Source organism: Camelus ferus, chromosome 17 (genome assembly GCF_009834535.1).
Source record: "Camelus ferus isolate YT-003-E chromosome 17, BCGSAC_Cfer_1.0, whole genome shotgun sequence".
Classification (NCBI taxonomy): Eukaryota; Metazoa; Chordata; class Mammalia; order Artiodactyla; family Camelidae; genus Camelus; species Camelus ferus.
Genome location: NC_045712.1, coordinates 39,641,329 through 39,661,106, shown reverse-complemented (window position 1 = coordinate 39,661,106; position 19,778 = coordinate 39,641,329). Strand labels below are relative to the sequence as shown.

The 19,778-nt window shown below is 45.0% G+C and overlaps 1 protein-coding gene across 14 annotated transcripts in view; it reads right to left on the bottom strand.

Moving 5' to 3' along the window:
- Window positions 1-771: 771 nt before the first annotated feature.
- SEC22C (SEC22 homolog C, vesicle trafficking protein) overlaps window positions 772-19,778 on the bottom strand; it is a 31,570-nt gene continuing 12,563 nt past the window's right edge. For 10 of the 14 annotated variants that reach the window (XM_032459120.1, XM_032459121.1, XM_032459119.1 and 7 more), the window contains 7 exons: window positions 18,838-19,046; window positions 14,724-14,887; window positions 12,633-12,812; window positions 10,377-10,495; window positions 9,151-9,216; window positions 7,261-7,457; window positions 2,590-6,532 (listed from right to left, as the gene is read on the bottom strand). In XM_032459120.1, the coding sequence (XP_032315011.1) occupies window positions 6,526-6,532; window positions 7,261-7,457; window positions 9,151-9,216; window positions 10,377-10,495; window positions 12,633-12,812; window positions 14,724-14,887; window positions 18,838-19,019 (915 nt within the window). In that variant the 5' untranslated portion in view covers window positions 19,020-19,046 and the 3' untranslated portion in view covers window positions 2,590-6,525. Of the gene's footprint in view, window positions 2,192-2,589; window positions 7,458-9,150; window positions 9,217-10,376; window positions 10,496-12,632; window positions 12,813-14,723; window positions 14,888-18,837; window positions 19,047-19,778 lie in introns of those variants that run through there. The other 4 variants (XM_032459125.1, XM_032459127.1, XR_004312323.1 and 1 more) reach the window with 3 other exon arrangements.

Here is a 19,778-nt window from a genome sequence, read left to right as displayed (position 1 = left end):
TGCTTTCTCCCCTCCCCACACCATGGGTCCCAGAAGCCCCTGCCCATTACAGCCCCTGGCCTTGACTTCAGTCCCCCAACCCCATCACCCATTGGACTCTCTGGCAGTAGGTGCAGCTTTGGAGGCCCTCAGAGGCAGACCCTCTCAGACTCCTCAAGTCCAGCCAGGGCTGGGCATGCAGGGAAAGATCTTCAGGGGCAATGCAGGCCCCCTGGTTCTCCCAAGGCTCTCAGAACTGGCTGTTGGCTCTAGCCAGCCCTCTTTTTCTTTTCCTTTTTTTTTAAATTCCGTATTATCTCCATACCTAATCCCCAAGCTCCTGTCCCCTTGTAGGCAACCATTCAAATTAATTTAACAAGTATCTTTTGGAATGTGTGCTTACAAGATATTTTATCATTTTGTGCGTATATGTTTCTGATCGTATAAATGCTATTTTTCACTCAGTTCTACGTTTAGAAGACCCATCCATGCTGCTCCGTGACATCTAAATCTGGTACTTCTGCCTCCTGCCTGCTGCTCCACAGTGAGCCTGCACACTTTATCTGTCCATGGTAGACACACAGACTGCTTTCTGCCAACACAATTAATGCTTCAGTAAACACTTCTCTTCACACATATCCCCTTAAGGATCTGCGTAAGAATTTCCAGGGAATATCTAAGCAGGAGTGAAGTTTCCACGTCATAAGGTGTGTGCACACTAAATCTGGGCAGGCAGCTGTGTTTGCTAGGGCCGCCATGACAAAGCACCACAGTCTGGGTGGATGAAAGAACAAATTTATTTTCTCACATCTCTGGAGGCTAGAAATTGGAGATCAAGATGTCAGTAGGGATAGTTTCTTCTCAGTCCTCTCTTCCTGGCTTGCAGATGGCCACTTTCCCCTCTGTGTCCTAATCTCTTCTCAAAAGGACACCAGTCATATCGGATTTGGGCCCATCCATATGACCTTTTCATTTTTTACCTTAATCACCTCTTTAAAGACCCTATCTCCAAATACAGTCCCATTTTGAGGTACTAGAGGGTAGGACTTCAACATATTAATCTGGGGAGGACACAGTTCAGCCCACAACAGCAGCACTGCTCTTCAGATGGGCTGTGCACGAAGTCCTCTACCCCAACACTGTCTCCAGTACTTGGTGCCACTTAGCTTTCTAAGTTTTGCCAAACTAATAGGCGTAAGGTGATACCTTACTATTGTTTTAATGTGTATTTCACTGTATTTCTAATGATTTTCAATATCTTCATATGCTTATTAGCTTTCTGAGGTTTCTCTTCTGCAAATTGTCTGCTTGTTTTCCTACTGAAGTTGCTGTCTTTCTTGATGGTTTAAGGAATTGCTTGTATATTCATCCCTTATTGGTTTCAGACGTTGTAAGTGTCTTCTTCCATTCTTTTAACTTTGCCCATGAAATCCTTATTTGTATGGCATCAAATTCATCAATCATTTTGCCTTAAGGATTGTGCCTGTGATGTTTTTGTTTAAGAAGCACTTTTCCATCCCAGGTCACAGACATTCTCCTTCATGTTCTCCAAGGAACTGCATAGTTTTTACTCTGCACATCTGATCCAGCAATGTCTTAGAGCTGACTCAGCAGAGCCAAGTGCACTCAGGCGGGACCCCTTCCTCTCTGAGCCTCACTCCTCTGCTGGTGCTACCCGAGCCAGGCACTTCTACTACCTGGCCCTACAGGCCCCACATGGGTAGAGCCCGAGAAAAAGGAAGGCAATTCATCAGCCTGAACTGGCACCCAGCCCTCCTGCCACAGAAAGGGTGCTCTTCAAGGGCCAAGATCCCTTTTTATTCTTTGTGGGTGCTGCCAAGTGGTAGATGGCACCTTGTTCTCAGCCCAGGGGACGGAGCTCTGGGCTACACTGTCCCTGGCTGCCTAGGATAGGCCTTAGCTTCCCCACTTGAATCAGATGGCACCTACAGGCTCTTCCAACTCCCAAATCCCAGAACTCAATAATTAAGACATTTATTTTGGAAGCCTTTGCCCTCCTCCAAAAGATCTTCATTCAGGACAGACAGTGGAGAGATGCTTGGAGTGTGCCTTTACCCATGTGTGGTTAGAGCACGGTCAGCAGAGGTTGGTGCATTTATTTCCTTTCTGGGAATTTTATTAGGAACGACCGGGCAAAACAGCACAGTCCCTGGGCTGGGAACCTGACGACGCGCCCCCTGGTGGCCATTTTCTGAAAGAGACGAAAACTTACATCACCTTCAGGGTACAGACGGAAGCTGAGGCTGGAGCAGGGAAAATAACCTGCCCAGGGGCACACAGCCGGGCAGGAGCAGAGCCTGCAGGGAATGCAGTCCTCCCAGCCCCCAGGGCAGCACTGCAATTGCCATTTTGGCTTTTCCAACATTCCATCTTGGTCTTCCCTGGAACCGCGACTGCATTCCAGAGTCTGGGGATTGATGCTGAAGACTATTTGAGCCCTTGCACCTGCCTAGACTTCACTGGACAAGAGGACCTGAATTTCACTTCCCTCAACACAACCGCCTCCATTGTGCCAGGCCCACATCACCCCATCTAGGAAAATGGACCCATAACTCAGAATTTTTTCACGTATAAGTACAAACACGCAAGTTAATAAGCACCTTAGATTTATTCTCCTCCCATTCTGAAGCCACCTCATTTGACTTATATATACATAGTATATAAATGGCTATACAACATTCTTTACCTACATTAACACAAGTTTAAGATTTACTACTGTGTGAAAGTTTGTTAAAACACACTCATTGTTTACTCAAAATAGATCTTTGTTATTGCATGAAATCAGTAAGAAGCTTGTATGATGTGGACAGCAAGCATTCAAAATGAATACACGAAGGAAATGGTTTTTCCCTGGCTAAATAAGCCTCAATCTTTTATGCCCTTAATAGAGAAGTCCATTCAACAAAATAGGATCCTGGGGAGGGGTCACATCCTATGAATAATTCATTAAATAACGCTTCTGAAACAATGCCAGCACCATAGAAAGGTTAAAGACGGTCATATGTATCAAGAACAGGGTCGAGGAACAGAATGGATTTGATAATTTTGCCTTAGATAAAAGACGCTTGTGGGCACCAGCTCTGCCATTGGTACACACGGGCAGATGTTTCCATATCCGGCCATTCCCAGATTTACTGACAGGCCTTTTCCACAGGCTCTCTGCCAATGATGTTTCCCCAGCAACAGAAGTTTGACACCACTGCTCCAAGATGGGAGAATCAGTGCTCTCCTCATCTGGGTCAGAAACAAGCCATAAGGTTTGGTCCAACCAGGAAAACCTGCCTCTCTGGATCCCGGAGGACCCCATGCCACTGGTATCAAGGGCTCTGTGCCTGGAAGGCAGGAGGCCGATCCAGGGGAAGGAAGAGAGGCCACAACCTTTCTGGAGTGAAAGCACGAGACCATTTACACCACAGTACCATAAAGGCCCTCTTTCAGGAAAGGCCAGAAGACGTGCTGTGCGGTGCTACCTAAAGCATGCAGAATCTGCACATACTGGGTGAACAAACGCAAAGCCTTTCTTCTCCTGCACATGAAAGGTGGATGCACCAGGCACTCCCTCCACTACTGCTTTTACACTCCCGACAGCTCGCCAGGCAGGGGAGCCGGCTGACATGACCACCACCTCCCAGAGAAGGGTGCTGGGGCCGACAGGCGGCGACTTGCCCACTGTGGGGTCAGACCACGTGGAAGAGCCGACCTCCAGGCCTCACGCCAGCTGACCGGGGCCCCTTCCCCACCTCATCTCTCAAGGGCCATCTACTCTCTTTTCCCCCAATTATTAACGCTCATGGTGCAGGCATAGGGCTTCCCTGTACCTGGGCAGGAGTATACGTATACTTGGAATGTGAGCAACGTCGGAACAGGGGTCTGCGCCACATCTGGTGGCCGTAAACTTCCCCTGCTGGCCTGTCAGCCGATCCTCACCTGCGCTGCCCTGTGGGAGCGGTGGGTTCTCTGAGGGCTGCCTGTCCTGCATGTTACAAGCGGTCGACTCCTTCCAGGAATATCAAACAGCAGCCCCCACATGTCAAGGAGCAACTGCTGTCTTTCAGCAGACAGCCAGCCCCCAGCTCAACTCCCCGCCTCTCCCCTGCCTCCTGCACCCCAAAGAGCCAGCCTGGCTGTGTGCTGGAGCTCCTATGGGTACATGAGGGAGAGGGCTGGGCCTCAGTATCCGCTCCCTCTCGGAAGCTTCTGGACCCACCCTATCAGTGACAATTAAAGGTGGCTTTCTGTCTCTCCAGAGACTCCAATTTCAGCCTCCGTTTCCAGGACCAGAGTAGCGGGGGGGGGGGGGGAGGTGGAAAGAGGCAGGGGAGACCTGAATAGGGGCACCTAGTGAAATAACAGGGAGTTCAAGGTGAGGTTGACAGAAATGATGTTAAATGTTCCAGCTTCAGCTCTCCTTCCAACACCCTTTCCCCTACCCCTTGAAGAACTTTAAAATGTTGGGCCTTGATTCACAGATCAAAGGGATGCAAGCTGGAGAAGCAAAACCAGGAGCCCTTGTCCTCCTTCCTCCTGCTGCAGGCAGTGGGGCCTCTAGTAAAGAGAAGTCTCACCCCAAATATGCCCGCAACTGTCCTGACCCAGGAAAAGAAACCCAAGCATGGCACCTGGCACAGTATGGCTATCTGAGGAAGGAAAAGCAGAGTCTAGCTGTTCCCTCCTAGCATTCTTGTGGAAGGAGAACCCTTTGGGATTTAGCCCTTTGGTTGGGAAACCAGGCCCGAGAGCCACATTACTGCCCGGACACAGCAGATGGGACATTACACACTCTGATGCTCAAGATCTTGTGGCATGTGATACCAGAAGGCACTGTTAAGGTTTTTCCAACACTGTTTCATCTATTTCCAGATCTAGCCCTATGAGGTCGGTTGGGTGGGGAGCATTTAACCACTGAGAAAACAAACGTGCTAGAACAGCTAAAACAAAGGTCCACGGTGCAGTGAGGGTAACTTCTGTAATGTGGGGTCAAAGATGACACTGGTGCCTACAAAACTCCAGGCGTGAACCAAGTCAACCCTGATCCTGAGATTTCCCTTGGATCAAATCTCCAGAATGCCTTTCCTATCATTAGCCTCTTCCTCCAGTGAGCTGAGATGTCTCTTAGCTGGATTTCAGTTAGATAATGTTTATGTGCTCATTATTTTGTTGAGTGCATCTTTTTTTCCCTTTTGTTTGCAAAAGTAAATCTCAAGCCCCGTATAGATGTCAATTGATTAAGACCACATTCAGCCATGTGTGGATAACCTCTCCATTAGGGCAGGAGGGGCTCCTCTGCAAGGATTGTTCTTCACTCCTTGCTGAATGTGGATCACAGGTTCAGACCCCAGAGCATCTGGGGTACAGGGCTACCAGGCAACACCAAAAGCACATGGGCTCAAAAAGAAAACAATACATTTGTAAGCTGTTCTAACCACCTTTTAAAGATTTGTGTGTGTGCTTCTAATATAAAAAGATTTGTCTCCCCTCCTTAGCTTCCCATTCTATTTCACCATCTCTTCAAAATTACGTCCCAGAAAGCCTGAAAATTCACCTGCTGGCTACGCAGAAAATTAAGCAGATGCAAAATCAGTGGAGAGGCAACTCTGAAGTTTACATCTGAGGATTTGCCAATATAGCTTTCACATATTGTCTGATTAAAAATAGGACATTCTATTGTAAGAAAATAAAATTACCATGGCAACATTTTCCCAACACAGTTCCTAGTCACATGAACTTGTGTTTTTTTTTAAAGTGACACCAAGGTGGCTTAAGAACAATACACCACTAGCAATGACCAAGCACAACTGAATTCCCTAAAATGGCATCCTTACTTTCCCAATTGACTCACTAACTCTCGCAATGGTTTTTGACTTTTAACAACTGCCAAAATAGGATTTTTTTATTTATCAAGACCATATAACTCAACCCAAAGTACTCCATGCAACTGTGGTGGAGCTATTCAGATTCCAGACTTCTACCAAGAACAATCCAAAAGACAAACTCCCCAAGTGGCCTCCTGAATGGTACTGGACAACCCAGGTTGAAATTTCCAGAGACCAAAGGGATCACATTAAGATCTAGATTTTGGAAAACTATTATCAGTCAACATTGACAATGAGAAAAAGCAAAGTAACTTTTCAGAGCACAGGGTTAATTACATCTTTATACAGCTTTGAAAAAAAGCTAACACACAATTCACTCTTACTCATAAAAAAAAATGAGGCCCTTAATCTAATTAAGAAGACTGGGAAAGGTGCAGAGGAGTAAATGATTTGGGAGGTCTTCCGAGAACAAGCACACAGGGTCAAGTACTAAACAACATCATTCAATTGACAGGCACTTGGCTACCATGTACAAAGCTGATGACAGCAGCCTGTCCCACCTGTGATGTGAAATGTCTGTGTGGATCTGCATGACTCACCTATTCCAGTCTGTGGCTGGCAGCAAGGAATCCTGAAATTCTCCTTTTTGCTCTTGCTTATAAGTTTATGATCCAGTAGCACTTGTTACTCAATTAATTTTTAAAATGTTCAGCTATACCCTGCAAATAAATACAAAACATTTCTGTACCCCCACAGTCCCACCACCATAAAAGGTTATATGTAAGTTAAATACACTCAGCTTTCTTAGCCATTTTCGCAGCTTAAGTGTGTCCTGACCCTAGATGATGATAAATTCAATTTATATCCAAAATATATTTAAATATTCTTAAGGTATCATATCAGACCTAAGTTATCAAAAAATGTAAACAAAATTTATCTAGCTTATAGTTATAAACCACTTTTTAAAGTTTTTAATTCACCCTGTACTAACCCTCTAAAAAAACTAACCAAGTCACATTTAGACTGAAAAGCTGATACAGATTTTTAAATGGTTCCTCAGAGACAACTGCCAATTACTAAAGCTAGTGTTATTTAATCTAGTTGTTTATTGCATCACTCAATTTAAAAGACCAAAATAATTCCATTTTGATCTTCCAACAATGCTCTTTGTGGATGAGCCCCCAGATTTCGCCGTCTGAAGTAAAGGTGCTGAACTGGAGATTCTGCAGTAATGCTCAGCACAAAACCGGAACTGGGTTCATGCCTTCAGCTGATGCCTTCAACCGCACCTGTTTTAACATCCCCAGTTCTTGGGATCAGTACCCTTTGGTCGAAAGAAGCTTCAAGGATGGAAACTTGAGGTGAAGTTGAGAAGCAAAAAAGCAAAACACAGATCACCCTGGTAAGAAAGTCTAAGGACCCCTTCTTCCCGTAACATCATCCTCACACTCCACAGTCAGCCTGCTTCTCCTGAAGCTGCCTCGTCAGTATCTGATATGAAGACAGAAAAGCCACTCCTATGTGGAAAAGGATTTGCCAGAGGTTCCTCAGCCCATGCAGGTACACGTTGCCCAGGCAAATAAAGAGCAGCATCAGCACCACCTTCGTAGTCCTGGCGGGACTGTAGAACAGGTACAAGTAACACTGAAATGACACCAGAAGAGGAAGTCCAATCAGAGATAAGCAAGTGGCCACAAGGTCAGGCGCAAGGCTCACTTACTGCACCCGCCCTGCAGTGTCCTCTCACACACGTTAGTTATGAAACTCAGTTCACTACAGTGAAGCCTGGACTCACTGGATCAGCTGCTGCTAATCACTGGATGAAAGTGGGGATTTGGAAGAGACAAGAGAAGTGAAATAGATGTCACAGGAGGAGCTAGAACACAGCACTCTTGAAGGAATTTAAGAAACACAGACAAACGCCCAGGCTAGGCTGCAGAGAAAGAAGAGGTGCAGGTGAGGGCAGACAGCCAGGCTGGGACACCCTCACAAGAGTGCCTGGCCTCCAAACAAGTCTTCCCTTCAGGGCAGTCATAATAGGTGGGAAAGCCAGTGAGAGAAGCCGTGCTTTTCCTCTTAGTTCTTCCTGAGTTACAACTACACCGGGGACCACTGTTCCCTAGACAGCCTTCTCAGTACACCTTCAAAAACACCTGTGAGTCAGGGAAGAGTCTCACAGTGGGCAGAGGGACTGATATTTCATGTGGGGCTACCACACAGGAAGAGGCCATTCTTGTTCTGCAAAAGGTGGAAATGGTTTTTGGTTCCATATTTAAAAAAAAAAAAATCCACACCCTCAAAACACAGAGCAATTTGACAAAAGCTCAAGCTACAGTGGTGGGGAGAGAGTTTCCTGCTGAAAGAGCTATCCAAGTGAGGCTGCAGTTGAGGGAAGGAAGGTGGTACTGCAAAATCCCTGCAGCCCTCAAATGCAGGCTCCAGGAAACTCCTCTTGGCAACACCCAAGGTTTTGGAGACTTGTTTTCTAAAAAATGAGTGCATTTTTCAATCTCGGGTTGAAAACTTCTTTCTGCACAATCAGGTAATTCTTAAAAACAAGCCATCTAGGGACATATGTGGAAGAGAAAGGAAGTGTCCTGAGAACAGAAATTTTAATTAAAAAAAAAAAGGATGAAGAAGCAGCTTAAACATGCAGCAAAGGTACCAAAATCCTAGCCCATGTGGAGGATGAGGAAAGAGAGTCAGGTTTTTACTAGAATTAACTCTGCCTATAGGGGAGTCATATCTCCTTTTTATCTTACTCTTTAGATGTACAGCTTATTTGAAAATAACTAACTAAAAATCAAAGTGCTTTAGTTAGTGTTATAATTTTTGTTAAATTTCCTAAGCACAGATTTGACTCAGACAGTATGACTATTAAAAACTACAAATCTTTTACCCAGTGCTGTGTTTGGAAAAAAAACACGCATACATAAGTGTCACTTCTGCAGAGGGATATTTCTGTATTTGGACTCCCTTGATAGTAATCACGAGGCGAGACCCTGCCTCACACTGGTCAGGCCCAACCTAATCCCCACCACTTCTCCTTGCTCGCTTCTTGGGAGTCAAGTCCAAATTCCTGGTTTCTGTCCTGCACTGTCAAGGCCCCTGTGGCCTAGGGCAGGTGGCTTTCCCTTTCTGAGTCCAAGGGTCTTTTCTCTGTAAAATGACAGCTTCAGACAGAAATGGACCCACTAAGGGCTGTTACTGGTCATGATCTGAACCAAGGCGTTGGTGGACCAAAAGCAGGATCGAGAAACTTGTTGATGGTTCCATCGGAGAACAAAATAAGGCCATGGGTTTAACCCACTCACTAAAACATCAATGTTTCACCCACCTGGAAAATGCAGGCTACAAAAGGAATAAGAAAAGCCAGAATATTTCCAATTTCTTCATGTGCAACCTAAAAGAAATAAGAGGAACACAAGAAAAGGAGTGTTTAGAAGAAAGGAAACACTATGACATGAAACACTTTACTCTTCATTGGGTCTGGATGGTTGACGGTACAAAATCCTGAGCTCAGTGAAAACAGGTCCTCGTTCACATACCAGAACAGAGGGTGACATGAAATCCTTCTGAAAGGCCTGGTCACACAGGGCGCCCTCCTGTCCCACGACCCTGCCACCTCTCAAAATACTACTCATCTGTCAGTGCTAAGCTTTCTCTAATTCCTCCCACCCCCAGGTACTGCCACCTCCTTAGTGATGTCACCACGTTCTGCTTTGAGCCCCGAAGTGGGGACTATGCCTTAACCAAGCACTTGTTCCAGTGCTTGGTAAGTATGTGCTTATGGGTAATCACAAATAATAGGGGTGGGACCCACACCACACACTGGCCTAAGACGGGCTGTGGAAACAGGCAGTCACCACTCACAGCACAAGCCTGCTGCCAATCTCCAGCCAGCTCGCTCTCCGTAAGCCCCAACCTCAGCCGCACTTCAGACTTTAATCAGTGCTCGCAGGGGTGTGAGCATTATGACTCCATTTTTAAAAGTAACATCTATCTGTTCATGTTCATAATGGTTCTATACTTTTCTTTAAGTGTTTGAAATACTTCAAAATTTAAAAATACTATTTAAAAAGCACTGATACAGGAAGTTGCTTTGAGATGAGCAGGTTGGCAAATCAACTTCGTACTGATAAAGTTCTTTAGACCAACACACTGGAAGGCTGGTATTTGCATGACATAAATCAGAGTATGAGATAAGTCTTCCTGGAGGAAAAAGAGCCTGAATCTTAAAGTCTGAGAGTCCAACTCTCACCCTGGATGAACAATCCAGCCCCTGGAGGGACTCCTGGGGTCTCTGGGACCACAGGGTGGCCTAATGTCCTCGTAGCAAGTTGTCCATTTCTCACCAATATCCCAGCAGACCCCTTCGGCTTCTTAGGAAAGTAGACACAAAAAAGCAAGTTTCTTATTTGTTCAACTTACTATAAAGACTAAGATTAGAAATAAAAATTTTACTTGAATTTTTAAAATTTAGTGCATAGTAACCTTACAAAGAATATATATTTATTTCTTCCATCGTGTGTCTTTCAGCTTAAACTGTCTAGAAGAGGTTACCTGTAAAGAATGTTCTGCGAGGTGAATTCCACGAATGAGGTTCAGAGCAGCACACATGATGTTGAGGATAAGGGAGAGGACACCCAGGGCCGTCACTGGTTCCATTCGGAAATTAGGAGCTTCAAATGAAAAAAAAAAAAAAAAAAAGAGAGACGTGTCTAGTGAAAATAATTTCTATATGAAAGAAAAATAAACAAAGACATTAACTAGCCCTCCACTAACGATAGGCTTATTATGTTAAACACGCAATTACAAACATACTAATTTTAAAAGCAGCTGTAGTTAGAGGAAGGAAGAGGCAAGAAATGAAGGACAGAATGGATTTGGGGATCCGAGGTGACTTTCTTCCAGAAAGAGGCCCTTCTCTGAGCAAGCACAGGTCTTTCAAGTGCTTCATTTCCTTCCTATTTAAAGCAGTGGTTCTCAGCCTGAGACGATGTGGCCCCTCAGTGGACATTTGGTAACGTCTAGAGACATTCTGGGTTGTCCCCACTGGGCCACGAATGCTTCTAAACATCCTGCAATGCACAAGACAGCCCCCACAACAAAGAAGTACCCAGTACAAAATGTCAACAGGGCTTAGGTCAAGAAATCCTGATTTAAAGCAATTTAGGGCTTTAGTTGTAAATTGGTTGTCAAATTCTGAAACATTTCTATTACACACCTCAACCCTCAGCTTGTAAAATGTTCCACTCTTTTTCTGACAAGGACAATAGTCGGTGTCACATTGCTTCTAGAGCAATTGACAGCAAATGCAATCTTCTAAGTTCCAAAATAATTGGGAAGAGGAGGGAAATATTGATTATTTCAGCTATAAGCTGTTTCTGGAACTCTTAATTAGAACAAATGATCATCCTCTCTTTAAAGATAACTCTGAACTTGATTCTGGTTCACTCAATTAAATGGTATCCCCCCTATTCTCTTGCTTTGCTCTGTCTAAGTCATCCTTTCTGGTCCTTACATTTCCCACATACGCATACACACACACAAATGTCTAGCCACAACCCAACTGATGCCTACTGTTAGTGTGTTAGAGTTTCCACTGAGCAATTCAAAGTTCCTGTTAGAACAGAACACGCTACCTGTAAAGATTCTAGCCTCAGGAGAATAGGGGGAGTCAAACCACAGTAAAACGTCCTAGAAAGACAGGCAAGGTGACACTTTCTGGATTTGATATGTAGTTAAAAAACAAAACAGAAATCACAAAGTTACCCTGTCTTCAGATATGGCAAAGGAGAAACTTGGGGCTCAATTACCCAGTCTTCCACAAAAGTTAAGTTCAATCCCAATGTAAATCATAACAACTGACTGAATGGCATAAAAACCAGTCCAGGAATTTACTAGTTGAAATAAGTCAAGTCAAAACACAAAGTTAAGCCAAAAATGTCAACATTTTTAATATATCACTTTTAAAATTCAAGTAGGGAGTTTAGTATAAAACTGTTAAAACAAAGTAATTATTAGACTGTTATAGTGTAGACAGCTCTGTCTTTCAGAGAAGGATGCAGCTCTTAACACCATTACAGAATTCTTAGAATGTAAATATCCACCTTAATCAGACATTGGTTTAACTGTGTGTAATTATAAACAAGGAATGCAAAAAAGCATGCTTTGTTACGTGCCAGGCATTGAGGAGCGACCGGTGTTACCGCCAGATTAAGTAACTGTGAGCATGTTCATTAACACCGCATTCCTCAGAGGACTCGGAAATGCATAGAGGGATGTCCCCAGGTCGCACAGAGAACCAGGCAATGAGAGCTCTAGAAGCCCTGGCTCTGGCCCCTGCCCACTCGCATCCCTAGAGCCCCGCTCCTCCTTCAAGAAGGGCAGGGGTTTCTCCCTGGAGATATGCAATGTTTCCTAAGTGATGAGATAAGGACTTACTGTCAAAGGGGAAAGGAGGAATATGTACAAATCTGTACAGTTCAGTAAAGGGACTTCCAGCAAAAGAGAATGAAAATCTCCTTTATAACATTTAAACATGCAGATTTCACCCTGGTTAAGAACAACACCCTGCCAAGTCATTCTTGTCTTGCATCTCATCAGAAGGGCTGCCTCTCCTCAGATCAACTCACTGTCACAACAGTCAAGCTTTTTATTACCACCTGGAAACAAGATCAGTCCATGTTTTCCCCCACATATTTTATACGCTGCCCCCCGGGCCCCAAGCCCCTCCTAGTAAAACAATCAATGTGCACGTGAAACACACACTATCACCTCATCTTCATCAACATAAAAGAGCAGCAGGCCACTTACCAGGCTCCAAGGTCACCCGTGGGTGACCGTTCACCACCCCGTTAGCCACATCTGTGTCCTCCAGAGAGAGAACCACCGGGGGCTGGAACTTGAGTTCCTCCTGAATTCTCTCTAAGCTGCTCTCCATCTGGGTGGAACTTACATAGTTAAAATGCCACTTCACTTTCTGAATGATGCCGTCTGCAAAAAGAAAGCAGCCCAAGCTGAGTGTTTTCATCACAGTAATGGTATAAGACAGTACGTGAACAGTGAGGTTTACGTTTCTAGGCAAGCTAGTAAGTCAGCCAGATCCTGAATCAGAGTGCCGAGCTCTACACAGAGGTCAAATGATTAGGGCACACCGTGACCAGTCTCATCAACCTTTCAGAGGAGAATAATTAAAATGTGACAGTCTGTCTGTCAGAATCTCAGTGCCAAGGCAGTCAGGGACAGGGGCTTGAGTCCTAGCTCAGACATGACTCATAGTACAATCCGAGGCTATTCACAGAATATTTCTAAGCTTGAGAAATCTAGACAGTTATTCTTAACCTGATTATCTTAAGAAAAGGTGTCTGAGATAAGAAATTACAAATGAATGTGAGTAAATTGTACAAACCAGGATCATACATTTGAAAGGCATTGGTTTTAACTCTTTTATTTACATTAGTATTAATCCATTACCAAGTTTAATAAATATTTTAAATGAAGTTTCATACACACTGGTGAAGCAAAATCATTTATAATTCTAGTATCCACATACTTTTACTTATATTCTACTCTCACTGAATAACAAGTAAATGTGATGCTGGGAAGGGGTTCCTGTCATACCACGCCCACCACTTTGGAAGGAAGGCACATGCAGAGATGAGGGGAGAGAAAAACACAGGTCCACCAGCTGCCAATCAAATGACAGCCAGGGGATGTTGCAGCTGTCGTCTGCCTGGGGACAGCCTGCTCTCTTTGGGAGAAGTGGGGCTTGAGAGCAGCTCTGGACTAGGGAGACCCAGTGCAGAACTCATGGTCTACGTCACAGGTGTACTGGAGGGGTGGGGAGAGACGTACCAGGGGGTTCCCAGTACCTTCAAGTGACATCAAAGAGGGTGCTGGCCCCATCCCTAATGGGCCAGCCATAGACTGCATGAGGGGATGTGAGCAGCAGCTCCCAGGAGGCATAAGTGGCAGGCCCTGCACCTGATCCTTAATACCAAACGCTACCAGCCCCTCGTTCAAGAGCATCCCAGGGACCATGGCAATTTACTCCAAGACCAGAGAGTGGCCCCCAATTCCCACCTCTGCTCCTGCTCTCCAAGAGCTCAAAATGACTGGAATCACACCTGAGAGGAACAATGCAAATGCTGTAATTGTCACACTGGGTTCCAAAGCCCTCAGCCTCTACACGGCCTCTCTGGCAGGGCCCAGAAAAGGAGTGTCCTCTTCCAGAGCAGTGCTTCTCAAAGTTCTGAGCACAGGACCAGTTTTTTTCTTATTTCCAAATGGTTGCAGGTGGATATTTTGGTAAAATATAACAAAAAAAAATCCCCAGAGTGTCAAACTACTGTAAGAATTTCTAAGCACTTATTCTCGCTTTCTGTACGTCCCTCACGCTGGGAGAATGAGTCTCCGTACCACCCCTGAGCAACACTGCTTGAGAGCAGAGGTTCAGGTTGGTAAACTGTTCTCCAAGTGCCAGAGAGTCAATGTTTTAGGCTTCTAGGCCCCAGATGGTCTCTGTCACAACTGCTCACCTCCGACAGGGAAGGGCAAAAAACAGCCTGAAATAAAATGAACACAGCTGTGTTCTACTTTATTTACAAAAACGGGCCCTCAGCTCACAGTTTGCTGACCTTTGCTCCAGAATAACCAATACATGTTTCGCCATTCCTCCCACCCTGCCCCTAGGCTCTGAAGAGATGAAAAGCCAGAGTGTTGAACCTCTAAGCTTTCAGGCTATGTTTGTTGCTATGAAATCTCATGGTACAAGGCTGTTCTCCAGTGACACATTACTGCCCCTCCAGTGGTTTTCCCTGATGGTCAAAGCCAAAGCCAAATCCAAAATGTAAATTCTACATACACAATGCCATGAGAGAACAATAAATACGAAAGATTACAAACCGAATTCAAGAAAGGCATACGGCCTGGAGGCTAGGCCAATGCAGGTAGTGTCATAGGAAGCTGTGAATTCCCACCATAAGGTCTCCAGGAAGCAGAAGGCCATGGCTGCCGGACACTGGCGGTGGCAGATAGCCATGCAGGCCACATCTCTCGAAGAAGAGAAACTGGAACAAAAAGGTGCCATCTACATCATCAGGGAACAGACCTCGGTACTCACATTCCACACCTGGACACCACCTTGCTTAATTAACTCTGAGCTTGCTGGGCCTTGAACAGCCCGTAGCTGTTTGTTGCACATACACCATCTCTTCAGCTAGACCTGCCCGGGACTGTGCCTTTCCTATCCTTCCTCTAAGATGCACAGCAGTGTGAGCCGCTGACAACGTGTGGTCACTCTTATTTATGCATGAGGGATGCATGCTCCATTTGGGGGAAGTAGCCTCAGGCCTCTCTGCATCTACTGAGGAAAATGCTTTTTTCTTTCCTTAATCTCCGTCAGTAGAGCTTCTAACGTTACATCATCCTGGTGTCCTGAAATAAAACCTTCTTGGTTGTGAGTGCCTACATACTCGAATACATACAACTGTTGGATTTACTTTACTATTTTAAATAGGATTTTTGTGTCTATGCCAAGTAAGAGTGACCTATAATTTTCCTTACTTGTACTGTCTTCATCTCATTGTGGTCTTAAGGTGATTTTGGTCTCATAAAATGAATGCAGGGATTTTTTTCTTTCTTCTTTTTCTTCTCTTTTTCAGACTGTCATGCCATCATTTCAAGCTCTGGGGACTCTAAGCCTCCAGTCTGCGGGGTCTACCCCTAACTATAAAATTGTGGAATCTCTCCACTAGTGTTCTATCATTTTGGGCTGCGAGCTATCTCTGTGTAGCTTCTTTTTTCTTCCTGTCAGAATCCCTCAGACCTGAGAGAGGCACACATCCTCCAGAGCGGTGGTGTGTTTGCTCTGGCCAGCTAACCCACAGTGTCGTCAACCTGGAACCAATACTGATACTTGAATCCAGGCCTGGGAATTCCTAGATCATGGGGAATATAAACTCCAACTTCAATCTTACACAACACACAGGAGCAGGGTTTCGGTTTCTTTGGTGAAATCTCATTTTTCCTTCTTATCCAGAGCCAAGTAGAGATGAGTCAACCCCATGTTGGTGGGCAGACAATTTCTCCCCTACCATTATTCCACTAGGGCTATAGCCTGGCAAGGATCCCTCATTTACACAGGGGTCTGTTCTGACACCTCACCCTGCGAGCCTGGGGCCTCCCCTTTCTTCAGTGCTGAAACTCAAGCCCAACTTTACTACGATGGCAGGCCCAAGAGCCCAGCACCAGCTCTCACACTCACCACCATGATACCCTGGTCCCTCTTCAATTCTAGTACCTTGGGATTTCTTTCAAGCTCAGTGACACATTTAATATAATTTTTTATATTTATTTATCCACATTTCTGGGTGTTTCTGGCAGGAGGGTTTTTAGGTTATACTGATCTACCGTCTTTTTGTAGTTGGCAGTTTCTATACAAAAACATTTTTAATTAAAAAAAAGACAAAAAAATTTTAAATAAAAGAATGATTGCCCCCTCATATAAAATTTTCCAAAAGGGCCGAAGTCTCTCTAGGATGAAGGTGTTTCTATGAAAAAGGACCCCTATTTGTGGGGTGAACTGTGTCCCCCACAAAAAGATACACTGGAGTTTTAACTCCCAGTACCTGTGAGTATGACCTTATCTGGAAACAGGTTTTGCAGATGCAATCAAGATAAAATGAGGTCATGATGCATTAGGGTGGGCCTTCACCCAATGACTGGTGTGAAATTTGATCACAGAGACAGAGGGAAAAGGCCAAGTAACAAAGGAGGCAGAGACTGGAGTAATGACACTAGTGACAAGGACGCTGGCCACCACCAGAAGGTCACAGAGGCTTGGGAAGGAGTCCTTCTTAGAGCCTCAGAGAGCACGGCCCTGTCAACACCCTGGTATCATACTTCTGGCCTCCAGAACTGCAAGAGAAAATATTTCTGTCATTTTAAGGTAGTTTGTGGTATTTGTTATGGTGGCCCTAGGAAAATAACTTGACTCCGTAGCTATATAACAGGTGGTGGTGCTGCTCACCTGTAAGGACAAAAGCCCCAGTTTCCTCTGTGGAAATAATGGTGACTATTTAAGTACAAGTACAGATGGGTGCAACATTTTACATTCTACTTTCAAAAAATAACTGAAGTACCCAGAATTTCACTTGAAGTCATAGGCTTTTTTTTGTTCCTTAACAGAGAAAAGTTTCCTATTAGAGGTGCAGACCAAAGCTCACACAGAAGGATAACCCCAGAATGATGAGGGAGGGGCCACTGAGGAAGGCGGATTCGGTGCTTCCAGAGAAAGGAGTGGCAAACATGAGCAGATGCAGCTCCGTCTTTGCTCCTGGGCACCCAGAGCCCACAGCTCAGGGTGACAGCTGCAATGCCTACCACCTGGTACCCTCTTCAGGTCATGGTCCTTCCAGTCCAACAGCACCACCAAGCCTGGAGTCAGGCCTGGACCCTTCCTTTTGTTTTTCCGATTCTGAGACTGAACTCCCCTAGAAAGAGTTGTCAGGTCAACCCATAATTTACTATTCAAGGGGAGCAAAAGTGACTTGGTAAGCAAAGGCCTAAATTCTGGAAAACCATGATGTAAAATCTGTGACAAGCCTTTTTGATATTTCAAAACCTGCCTTGCCCCGATCCCTCCACAGACTGATTTCTTGCTCTAAACCCTGGAAAAAGAAATGGCATAACACACAAGGAACAGATCGTGGTGCCCAGCGGCCTGAATTCAAATCCTGGCCCTACCCCAAGGTATCCTGACCCTGCAAAGGTAGCATAATCATTTGTTTTGTAAATAAGGAATTGGGAGAATGGCAGTACAAGTTTTTTACTATCTCTTTTCATCAGTGAAATTGACCTTCCCACAAAGAGGTGAGAGCAATACAAGATGAGAAGATCCTATGGTGTTTTATGTATTTAATCTATAAAATAAATAATTGAATCTTAAGGGATAGTATAGCTTTTAATGGGTTAATATTGGTTGTGGTGGCCTCAGTGCATAAAATAAGCTCCAAGTGATTAAAATTTAGACCACCTATTCAAAATGCTTTTACACTTACTGATCCAATACATTGATTAACAGAACAAGGTACTCTAGGGATAATAGCTTAATTCAAATTCACAGTTCATTTCAACATTAGAGTTTATAGCCTCACAACTGGATCAGAATATCCCAGTGCTGTAACTGTAAATGGTGTGTTCAGTGATTAAAGTTCTATGAGATGTGAGTTTAAAAAAAAAAAATCCTGACTCTACTACTTACTACCAGTGTGACCTTAGGTAAGCCGCTTACCCTCAGTGTCCTGCTCTGTCAAACAGGTATAACACTCTACCTGCCTCATCAGCCACATGAAGCACTTAGAATAGTGCCTGACACGTGGAAAACACTCAATAATAATAGCTCTTATTACTACGGTTATCGTGACCACTTGATTCCTACTTCCACTGGAGCACTTGCCCCTTGTATTACTTCAGTTATACATTTCTCTTGCCCCCTCATCAACTTTGAGACCCTTGAAAAGATGGACCTACTTGTGCTCATTTTTCACTCTCGTACTCCTGTCACATAAAAACTTTTTAATTAGAAAAAATTTTTAAGTGAAAAAACTAAAAAAGCAAAAACTGAAGTCAAGAAGTCAAGTCTTTTTTCTCATTTTCTTGGCTTCCTCACTGCCGTCCTTTCCCTTTCCTGACATTTTAATCTAGTCTCTCCTCCCTCCTCATCGTTTTTCCAACTCTGCATCAAATGCAGAGAAAACTACCAAACTAAAGGCATGAAGAGCGTGTGAGCCGGGCCTCGCGATGCTCGCAGGTGCTCTGCTCACAGGAGGTGGGAGCTGGGGCAGCAGGACTTGAGCCCCTTTGATGCTATTGTTGTAAACAAGCCCGACCTCGGACTGCTACCTGTGTCAGACCTGCTTGTAACACACAGTGTGATCAGCACAATGTCACCTCAACATGTGGTTATGAGTAACCCAAATTGTGCAGGTGCTCTGGAAGGTTGAACATGCTTGCTTACTGAATATTGAAGTCACGTCCTTCTGCAGAACCTCGACCTGGATACTGGGCCAGTCGCAAGGCTAAAGTCTTGAGCCGTCTCCTGCATTCCAGAAAATCCTGGGTATGGTAAAAGTCAGTGGAGGCTGACAGGGGCAGTCCATCCCTCACCCTTACCACACAGGCGAAAAGGATCATGGACATGGTCCACAAGACGAGTCATGAGGACACCTGAGGGAGGCAAGGTCACCTTGTTACTGCGGGCCGGATGATGGTACCAGGGACACCCCCACCCTAGAAATGGCCACTCTGGACTGTGCCACCCTCACCCCCACCACAAATGCAAGTGTGGCTTTAATTATGATTTCCCTGCCCTCTACTATTATGTCACTCCCAGTTTTCCTCCCTTCATTATCCTCCCTGTCTCTTCCTTACTTGTAGTCCTCCTCTTCCTCCTCTCTAAGGAATCCCTCCATTTCCAGAATTAGTAAACCAACTGGGTGAGGGAACAGAGACGCAAGGAAGCAGGACCAGAAGGGCTCAGGAGCAATAGCAGGGACAGTGGGTAACAGGAGGCAGGGAGCAAGATGGCCTCAAAGAGACAGGAAGAGCCTGACCCTGAAGCAGCAGAGATGGTGTCCAGTGACCTGTGCATTTCAGGTCACCTAGCAAGGTAGGTACTGAGCAGCGTACTTGCCACTCCCTCACCTGCAGTGGAGGGTTCTGAGCATTTAACTTAAAGCCGGCGGCAAGGAGAGCAGAAGGCAAAAATAAAACAGAGGGTGTAGTATATCCTCCCAAACTTCTGCAAACGTCTGACACCGAGCCAGTCTCCAACATGATGACTGAGTTCCCACAGATGGCTGCAGGAATACAGGGCAAAACCTGCACATCTGCACGTGACAGCCCTGCAACCAGGGGCAAGTGAGGCAGCTATCACGGCTCTAATGGGTCTTTCCGTGA